The 10,468-nt window shown below is 40.2% G+C and overlaps 1 protein-coding gene across 2 annotated transcripts in view; it reads right to left on the bottom strand.

The window, feature by feature from the left end:
• Positions 1-4,046: 4,046 nt before the first annotated feature.
• The window catches only part of WSB1 (WD repeat and SOCS box containing 1), an 18,334-nt gene continuing 11,912 nt past the window's right edge, over positions 4,047-10,468 (bottom strand). For both annotated transcript variants that reach the window (XM_018570809.1, XM_018570808.1), the window contains 4 exons: positions 9,194-9,366; positions 6,431-6,544; positions 5,532-5,639; positions 4,047-4,472 (listed from right to left, as the gene is read on the bottom strand). In XM_018570809.1, coding sequence (XP_018426311.1) covers positions 4,310-4,472; positions 5,532-5,639; positions 6,431-6,544; positions 9,194-9,366 — 558 coding nt within the window. In that variant the 3' untranslated portion in view covers positions 4,047-4,309. The remainder of the gene's footprint in view (positions 4,473-5,531; positions 5,640-6,430; positions 6,545-9,193; positions 9,367-10,468) is intronic.

A 10,468-nucleotide genomic window follows, 5' to 3' on the forward strand; every position in this document is an offset into this window, starting at 1 on the left:
CATACCCATAGGGATGAATGAGGCCACGATGCCAATACGCATTGAGAGGCAGCCCTGTGGAGATGTTTTTGCGCAAAAGACTGTGCGGCTCTGGGCAGGGCCATACTACAGACTACCGGATTGATGAGGAAGGTATTTGTGCTGTTTGGCAGCAGCAATTCGGGGGGGGGGATTGATTAACTACCTCCCGGCAAGCCGCTGTGTATACACGGCCGGTCGGGAGCTTCTTAGATGTAACTGGGCGTGTATACACGTCCTGTTACATCCGCCCGCTCGGGGGCGTGCGAGCGGAGAATCACCGCTATTTGAAAACATGCAGCGATGCCCGTTAATATACAAGCGATCCGCCGGCTATAGAGCCAATTTTGGGTATGCTAGTTTTTTGCGATTTTGCGCAATTTTTAAGCTTGACATGTTTGGCGTCTATTTACCCGACGTGACCCCGACTTTTATATTTTACCAAAAAAGCGGGTAATAGTTGTTTTAATAACAATGTAAAAAAAAAAAAAAATCCAAAATTTTCAGTAATTTCTCCTGAACATAGTAAAAAAATAAAACCCCCAGTGGTGATTAAATACCACCAAAAGAAAGCTCTATCTGTCCACAAAAAAGGGTATAAAATTCATTTCAGTACAGCGTTGCATGACGGAATAAACGTCAGTCAAAGTACCGCAGCGCTGAATACTGAAAAATGGCCTGGCCAGGAAGGGGGTCTAAACACCTGGTCTTCAAGCGGTTAAAGGACATTTGTACCAATGATACTGTTGTCTTTAAATACTATGGGTGAGGAGTCACGCTGTAATATACCATACATATTGTCTCAACTAACTGAAGTGTCCGGTGCATAGCTCTTCTGACATTACAAATGTTATTCTACTTTGCAATGGTTACCCCTACCGATTTACAACCACAATAAACTGGCATGCATTTCCAAAAATAATTACTTAAATATGTGGTGACTGTGCATTCTAAAACAGACTCATACTGAATCAAATTACAGGCCTTGGAAAATTCCTGTAGCCGATGGTGAAATACTGAGCACAGGAAACATTTTATATGCAGAATACAGCCTGTGATTACTATTACAAAAGTCTTGAATATCCATGGTCTTTGTATATTTTCCAACACTCTCTGTATACATTTTCCTCAGGTGCTCCAGATTCCTTCCAAAAAAAAACCAAACATATTGGCAAGTTCATTAGCTTCTGCTGCCTTTTAATTAGTGATTAGGTTTGGACTTGGTGCAAACCCAGTTCGCCACAGTTTGGCCAAGCCCACTCAAAAACTTGACCGTCACCCCCTCCTAATGACCCAATCAGATGCATAGAGGCATATACCCGTGCCCATAGCTGTACATCACAAAAGGGAATTAGGGAGTTAGGGAATGCTCCAGCTGCAACTACTGCCACCGATTTGGTCGGCAGGTGCAGCGTAAGTCCCAGTTTTGAGCAAGAATTTCTTAAGTGTTTTAGGCATCCTCTCTAGGCGTTTCTAGCAGACAGGTTCCACAGACCAGCACTTCAGTTAGAGCAGGGGTAGCCAAACTCCAGCCCTCCAGCTATGGTGAAACTACAAGTCCCATGATGCATCTCTCCAGGAGTCATGTCTGTGAGTCTTGCAATGCCTCATGGGACTTAGTTCCACCACAGCTGGAGGGACTGAGTTTGGCTACCCCCGAGTTAGACGATTCTACGCATCTGGATAGAATGCTGATCCTCGACATTAGATGAGTGTTCGCCAACCTGCGCACGCAGTAACATGAAGCCACGGGAAGGAGCTCTAATTGTTGGACAAATAAGTGATAAACGTAACCAGCATTCTAGACCATCGCTTAGTCCAGACAGCCAGGGTGTGGCAAACTACCATGGAGGCGATAGCAGGTTGCATAGTGGGACCAGCTAGAGCAGGGATATCCAAACTGCGGCCCTCCAGCTGTGGCGGAACTACGAATCCCATGAGGCTTTGCAAGATTCTCAAACCACAGACATAACTCCCAGCGAGATGTGCTTTATAGGATTTGTAGTTTCACCACAGCTGGAGGGCCGGAGTTTGGCCATTCCTGAGCTAGTGTTTGAGCCCTTGAAAAGTCTATAACCTCTTGTCCAAGAGATCCTTGACGGCAGGAACATCCTCAACAGGGACTGTTCAAGTTTTGTTTAAACAGTAAATGACCCCACCCACTTTTTGAGGCAACCTGCCTTTATATTGTTAAGCAAATTGCTGGGGGGGGGGGCAAGAGTGAGGCCAGTCATACAGAACATTCATTACCAGTCAGTGAACAGGGGAGGTCTTACCAGGCTTCGGCAATTTAAGAGAACCCATGACGCAGACCTTAGATCTAGAAGGCGCAGGAGGTTCCAGGGTCAGGCAGTATATCTGCTTTGCATCAATGACTGATGGTATCTTTAAAGATTAGGAGAAATAATGGCTGAATGAGCCCCCTCCTGTAGTAAATCCTCAGACATAGAAGAGGATTCCTCCCCCTCCTATTCAGGGCGCATATTGGCCATGGGGGTACGGTCCCCAAGGTTTAGGCAAGAAATCCTGATCCAGAAGCCGCAAATGTCAGCCAGTGGCTAAGGTGCAGCTAAAATCTTGATGAAAGAATCCCAGACAATTCCACAGGTATAAAGCTACTGTCTTCAACAGATTCCTGTTGGGAGTAGTAGTAGTTATATGGGGCTATCTTAACAACTGTTTTGCCAGTGTCAGATAACATGAAGGTAGTTGCATATAACCCATGCTCTATAACATCCTGTGTCTTGTACTGTAAGACTAAGAAATATCTATGTTACCTCCAACTCCAATAGCCATCTTTGGACTGTGTTGAATGCCTATGTAATGCATTAAATGCCTGTGTATCATAATGCATAGAAACCAAGTGACTATCTTTTGTGCATTTTGAATTATATGATCAGTTACCAAATATATTTGCTTAGGTCAATTTGAAGTTTATGTAGTTATTAACCAGTATAGATTCCTGGGAAGGCCAGTGTTGCAAGCATTTTTTAATTGGTCAATACTTTAAGACGTTTTTATGTCCCTCCTCCCCGGCACAAAGAAAATAATTTCTACAAATGGTCATTGTCCAGATGCTGGAAAGGCTTTGGAATCAACTTGGATTTCCCTTTTTGCCCTGCAGCCACTAGTGCAATTTTACTTACATTCAAAATATCTTTTACATATAAACTAGGCTGTGCGATTACAGCCCTTCCTAGGCATGTCAGTTGAGTAACTCAGGGACAATGTTTTGGGGCATCAGGCCAAAATTTTACATTGGGTGCTCTTTAGATACAAATTAAGTGGACAGAAATGTTAACTGGGTTTATTTAGATCCACTTTTCAATGCCTTGCTCTTCAAAGTTGTTCTTGAATTGCCAAGTTGCTTCTCAAGTTTTACATATAAAAAGGGATTGCAAAAATATTAATGCCCAAAATGTATAAAACACATACATCCATTTCCAAACTGAATGAGTAAACCACAAGATTTAAAAAAAAAAGTGTTTATTTATAGACCTTTTGGCATAATTCAACAAAAATATATGGTTAGCATTAGATGCACTGCATACATTCGTTTTAAACTTGCAAGTGCAAATGAACAGCAGAAGGCAGTAAAGAACACTTTGCTCATCTTTGGCAGCCAACCAAAATAAGCACCTTAAGGGTTTTTTTTATAAGGGCTCAAACAAACATACAATATTGCAATACAATCTAACCCCTCAAAAACTCATCTTTAAAACATTTACCTAATTTTTGTGCAGGTTGGAGAGATTAAAAAACAAACAAACCCTACAGTCAAAACTAAAGTGAGTAAAACTGTACTTTGTGACAATAAACCTATTAATAAAGAATGTAAGTTAGGGGAAAATTCACTTAGGCCACCTTCTGCCTACATCACCACTGAATGGACAGTCCCAGTGCATATTTTGCAGCACGTACCTACCATACACCTTGGTTTTATAACACACAAAGATAGAACAAAGACATTTTAAAATAAGCCATACTGGAAAAAAAGTCTAAATATTTAAGCAAAAGAAATGCACATATAGCAGCTTACATATGTATTTACAGTTTCACAGTTGTACAGATTGTGAGTCCACATTCCAATTTCACCTTGTAGGGATGTAGAACACCCCTTAATCGCATTTAAAGCTCAGCATGATCAGAAATGCATCAATGTGTTTAAATACTGTACTTTAAATATTCAAATAAGTTGAAACATTTAAAGCATAAATGGTATAATGCATTTGGGTGTGTTGCCAGTTTCATCAAATGGAGCCAGTTGATGGGGGGAAAAAAAAAGTGTTCCTTATATAATTTGGTATGTAAGAAACTCCATAATTTTTGGAGGCACTGGCAGCTTCTGGACTTGACTTGTAGTCATCACTCTTCTTATTGCCATACGACATAAGTGCTGAAGGCTGGAAACATAAGTGGGAGTAGCCCAGAAATGTACATTTCCATCCTGAGTTCTGTAATGGGAAAAGAAAAAAAAAAGTTACAAAAATACCAGGACGACTTTGGCTCCAATTTCCTTTACTTACAGGCATGTGCGCTCATGACACTAAAGCAAACTTTCGCAAAGTGTGGGATCTGTACTTTCGAAGATACACAGTACATAGTAATTGTAGAACCCTACCAAAAATGTTTTACCTGTATTTTGCTGCAGAAGAGTATTCATGTGTTAAACCCATGCTAAAAGAAAACAAGACCCTCAATGTATCTATAAATATATGTAGTGCAATGAAAAGATGTGAATGTGGTATACAGCAGGATAAAGCATGTGCCCAAATCAGGGACAGTCATCAGTGGCAGGAACTAGAGAAAGCATGATTTAAAGGAGAACTATGAGGTGAATGCTTTTCACTCAGCTCATAGTTCTAGCCGACCTGTGGCTGAGACTGTCACAGGTCGGCTCAGTAGATCGGGAGGTGAGCGAACACATAGCGGCGTTCACTCACCTTTCGATCCTGTCACAGCCCTCTGCCGTGACAGGGGAGGGGCTGGATTCCACCCTCGTCGCCAGCGCTAACTGGCGGATCGGACGGGGGAGGGGGCGGGTACAGCTGGCTCTGCCTCTAGATAGGCAGAGCCAGCTGTCACTCACACAGCTGGGCGGATCCAGACATAATTGTCGGGATCCGCTTCAGCGTCTCAGTATACCACGAGCAGTAGGTTGCGGTATACTGTGGCATCTCAGTATACCGCAAGCTGTAGCTCGCAGTATATTGAGCTTAGGGTGACGGGAGGACGCTAGTTTGTGTCCTCCCGTTACCCTAAGGAGAACTATGGGGAAAAGCCTTAACCCCATAGTTCTCCTTTAACTAGCATGTTGGCCTTTTGAGGGAGGTCTAGGGAAATCATGTAGTTTATGCACTGGACACAGACTATGAGAAGTTAATACAGGTAAGATGGTGTAGCGATAGTGTATACGGGAGATACAAATGGTATAAAACAGTGAAAGTGGTAAGACAAAGCCAGAAATGACTGACTAAAGTTAGGAAAAACACAGTTACAGCAATGTATCTTACCCAGCAGCTAGAACACTGCCATCAGTAGAAAAGGCACTGCAAAGACCTTTATTTAGAGGTGCAACTTCAATGGGATATGAGCGATCAATGCGCCAAAACCTCACTAACCTAGAAAAGCAGACACATTTTCAAATTGAAGAACTTGCTACACAAATATGCACATATTAAAGACCGAAGACATTTTAAAACTGACATTAAATGCTAAACATGAACTCAACTAGTATAAAAAGGCTGAAATACAGGCAAAAACTGCTAAGAGTGCATGTACTGCAGTATAATATGACAGTGACCCTATTCACACTGAGCTACAAGCTTTTTCAGTGCTGATATGAGCTGATCAACTTTAACAACCGAGACATTGAGCTGCAAGATGTGAACATCCATTGAAATGCATTGAAGGAGCTACATTAAGCTTCATATTTGAGCGATTTTTGTAGCAGCAATCGCACTACAAAAGGCTCAGTGTGAATGGGGTCTCAGATTAAGGACAGTTATTTACTCTCCATTTTAATGCAGTCAATTATTTTTTTATATAATCCTCTTAAAAGAAACATTTTGGATACAATTATGGCACAAGTCATTGCACACTTGTTTTTAAAAGGTGTATTCTCACTCCTCAGCCTACCTCCACTGGCAAGTGAATGATCTCTATAGGTTGAACTCGATGGACATGTGTCTTTTTTCAACCTGACTATGTAACTATGATGTGGAACAAACAAGTAGGCAGTGAAGTGCCAGGACACTGGATATTCACATACTGGATAATAACCTCCAGTCACTTTACAATATTGCCAGAGATCCCAGGACAATATAATGGGGCATAACAAGCTTATGGTAACATTACAAATGCATAAATATACAACATTATATATGACCTGAAGAACATAAAAGACTCATACCTGTCGTCAGCAAGACTTGCAATGTGTACTCCATCGTGACTAAATGAGACAGATCTCACCCATCGTCCATTATCTCCCCCTGCAAATATGGGTGTGGGTGGAGGATACAAGTGTCTGCAAGAAATTATTTTTGTTTAATTGGCCTCAGACCATTTTACAATTTGTTTAAATTACAATACCTAGTGCATCATATGAAAAGCAAATATTTTAAGAAAAGCTACAAATCACAAAATTATTTTTTCAAGTTGCTCATACATTAGCCATCATGCTCATCATATGGCCTTATGTACATATGCATAATTTGTAAAAATCATGGCCTTAAAACCAGACTCAGAAGTGTTAAATAATTGCTAAAAGCTTGTCCAAAGCAGCAGTCAGCATTTCATTTAGATCTGTACACCAGAATTCCAGGCTAGAGCTGAAGGATACTTTAGAGCCAAGAGGTGTTAGATGCAGGAGGAGATCATCACCAACACTGCTCCTGCCAAAAGAGGGTAGAGGCACAACAACAAAAGCCATTTATCTGAATGCCTTAAGGGGAACGCCACTTTAAAAATGAAAAAAATCTTAAATATATAAAATTGTCTCACAAGCCATTTTGTAATTGAATGTTATTAAAAAAAACAAACAAAAAAAACTGTAGCTGCTGTAATGTTCTAAATATTTTTAAACCATGCAAAGTAATACGACATCCTGGAGGCATTCCGTACATAGTTGGTGTACGGAACACACCCAGAAATGTCACTTCCTGCTTCTGTGATTGTCTGACTGATTTTCCCAGAAGCCTGCACTAAGATACAAGTATCATTTGTTGCATCCCTTGCAATAGGAATTTCATTTTTGATGATATACTCTGAGAGTTAATTACTACTAGAGGGATGCAGACACTGCACCTTGCCTTATTACAATACAGGAAGCCCACCAGCTGGTTATAATGAACCCAGGCCCTCCCATTCAGGAGTCAGTTTGGAAAGGACATGCTTAACCCTTTCGCTGCCGAGCCCTCCGGAACATTGTTTAAATCAGCTGGCAATGCAATTTTTGCAATCTTTCCCATTGATTTGATTTTCAACTGCTGGGTTGCTAGCGTTTGTAAAAAGACCCCCCAAACCATATATTTTCTGAAAGCGCAGGCCCGGTAGAATAAATAGATGGTGATACTAAATTTGTAGGCCCTGCGATAATTGCGCAAATGTTTCTCAAATATTAAACCGATAAAAATACACAATTCAATTGTTAAAAACACACCAAAATCAGTATCAGCGCACAAAAAATAATAAATTTTCTGACTAAATCTAAAAGATAAAACTGTATTGAGTTAATAAATAACAAATATTAGCACATTTGTAATTGGGCCTTTTTGCAAAAAGGTGAAAAAATGAAGGTACGCAAAACTGTAAATAAGCGACTTATGTAAAAAATGGTTTTTACGCTGTGTGTTTGTGTTGTGATAAAATGATACAGGCGTATATTTAATTGCAACACAAGGTATCACAACACATGGCAATGCGTCACAAAGCTTTACCATGCACTGCCACAGTTAATTTATTTTTTTTAAATCACGCACTGCGATGCGTTCTAACAACGCACTGCAGCGCATATGCATGGTGTGCACCACAATATGTGTATGTTATGTGGGGGAAGGGATGGGGTGTGTTTTGTTTTTTTTCTCATATGCTTCAGCTCGACTGAGCCGAGGTGAAAGCCAAAGCTGGAACGGCCGGCCGACAACCTGCTACTGACAGCTTGGCGGAGCCAGTCTTCATCTCACAGCTGGCTCTGGCCACTTGCATGCAGAGACAGATCAGCGTCCCCTGGTTACCAGGGACGCTGATCTGTCATTACACTTAGAACCCGGCGGAGCCGCTGCGATATCAAGGCGGCTCCGCCGGGTTCTCAGTGTGTAATCTAGTAACCAGGGGACGCTGGACTGTTATTACACACTGAGTACCCGGCGGAGCTGCCATATCTCGGCGGTGTGCCAGACACCCCATTTTAGAAATATATATGTACATTAAGCCTAAGGGTTTTAAGAAAGCTGCTAGCTAGCCATCTATATCTATGTATACACACACATACACACCCCACAAGATCAATTGCTCAATAATGCACTAGGTATCATGAAAGTATATAAAAATAAGCACATTAACATGTCTAGAAGATAATCATTAACATGGTAACACTATCTGTTCAGTCTCAGTCTGTAGGTATTTCAGGTTAATCAGTTAAAAGCCATGTAGACACTTCCACTCCATGTCTGCAATAAATAGTCTTTCAAAAGCTATAAAAGCTGGATATTGAGCCATATTCTATTCAGTGCATTTCTGTGTACCAAAAAAAAAAAAAAGTTCTAGAGAAAAAAGTGGAAAGTTCTAAAGTCACAGTTTATTTTAAATCTTAAAAGGATAAGTTCACCTTTTGCAAAAATTAAAGAAATGCATAATATATATTAAAAAAAATATGCATTTCTTTAATATTTGCATTCAAGTCTGGAAAGCATTGCAATCATGATCACTCGATCACAGCTGCTAAGCTCAGGCTTCTGCACATTCTCTCCCAGGCAGAGCTTGTACAGAGATATGGAGTTTCAGTTAGGAGAGATGGGGGGGGGATGGCTGTACTTCAAACTGCATTAAATCACCTCATACAGCAACCAGCTGTCCTCGCTCTAGGTACTAGAGCTGCCCATATCTCTGCATCACACTTTTTTTTATAGCAACTGTTTGGATTAATTTGAGGGTGAAAAAATAAAAATCTACTTACCCAAGTTCAAAAAGGATAGACCCAATATGGGGATCCCAAACATACACCCTGGTATCATAGGATGCAGTAGCCAACAAAGCTCCATCAGGAGAGAACTCACATGCTACCACATCATTGTAGTGCCCTTCTAGCTTACGGATCATATTGTATTTATCCATATCCCACAGAAATACCTGAAAATAAAAATACAGCTGTTAGACATGAAATTGGAAGCACACTAGAAGACAGATCTATGAAGCTAACGCTAATTAATATGCAGAGTACTAATTAACCAAAAATTACTGTAACTGCTCAGTGTCATACCAAATAGATTAATGGTATAACTTAAAAAAGGTAAGCATGCAAGAACTAAAAAATCAGCTCAAGTTAACAGGTTACTGCTAAAAGCAAGTTCTATTAAATGCACAATATAAGATATAAATACTGAATTTATTTTGCTTTATGGCTATCATATGGAACAGATGGGTTCTCATTACAACCCCTCTTTTCATTGTTTACAATAATAAAGCTATATGTACGAACATAGTATGAAAGTTATTATATGGTTACTCCAGTTGTACTCCCTTTGAGAGAATAAGTTCACTTGTATACAAAAGGCTTCCATCACCAACGTGAGGCCAGGAAGACAAACAGATACTGCAAGAAAAGAGAGAATTGACAGCCAAAAGAAATCACTTTTGGCAAACAAGACAACGACAATACAGACTAAAACCTTACTTTATTTAACAAACATTTTTATATATAAAGATAAAGCCTTACTAGTCACAGTATATATTTATGAAAATGTGACTACCACATGATGCTTTCACAAAGATTATAGTATTACAGTGAAAGTTTGATATAAATGTAATTTAGAACTAGGAAAATGCTAACAAGTTAGTTATAAACTTCCACTTAACTGGAGTATTAGATATTGAAAGTAAATACAAGCAAGAAAAAAAAAAATGACAAACAATGAAAAAGAAAAGAAAGAAAAAGCAGAAAGTGGACATCAACCAGCACCTGCGTACGTACAGTACACCTTGCAGTCGCAAGCAAGGTTACTTCGTCCTATGGCATTGGTCGTCCCCAGCCTGGTAGCCAGAGATGCCACTCTCTGCCCAGCTAACACCACTGTGCTCTCCTGTGTGTGTGGTGCCAACTTAACCTCAATCACACCCATATTGCTGCCACCACCTGTGACAGGGAAAGCAAGAAGCTTATGGAAAACACACAGCCTATAATAGCAAAAGGTTAACAAATATACACATCAATAATTAAATACAACATATTGCC

This window comes from Nanorana parkeri, unplaced genomic scaffold (assembly GCF_000935625.1).
Source record: "Nanorana parkeri isolate BGI_ZX_2015 unplaced genomic scaffold, ASM93562v1 scaffold1600, whole genome shotgun sequence".
Taxonomy (NCBI): domain Eukaryota; kingdom Metazoa; phylum Chordata; class Amphibia; order Anura; family Dicroglossidae; genus Nanorana; species Nanorana parkeri.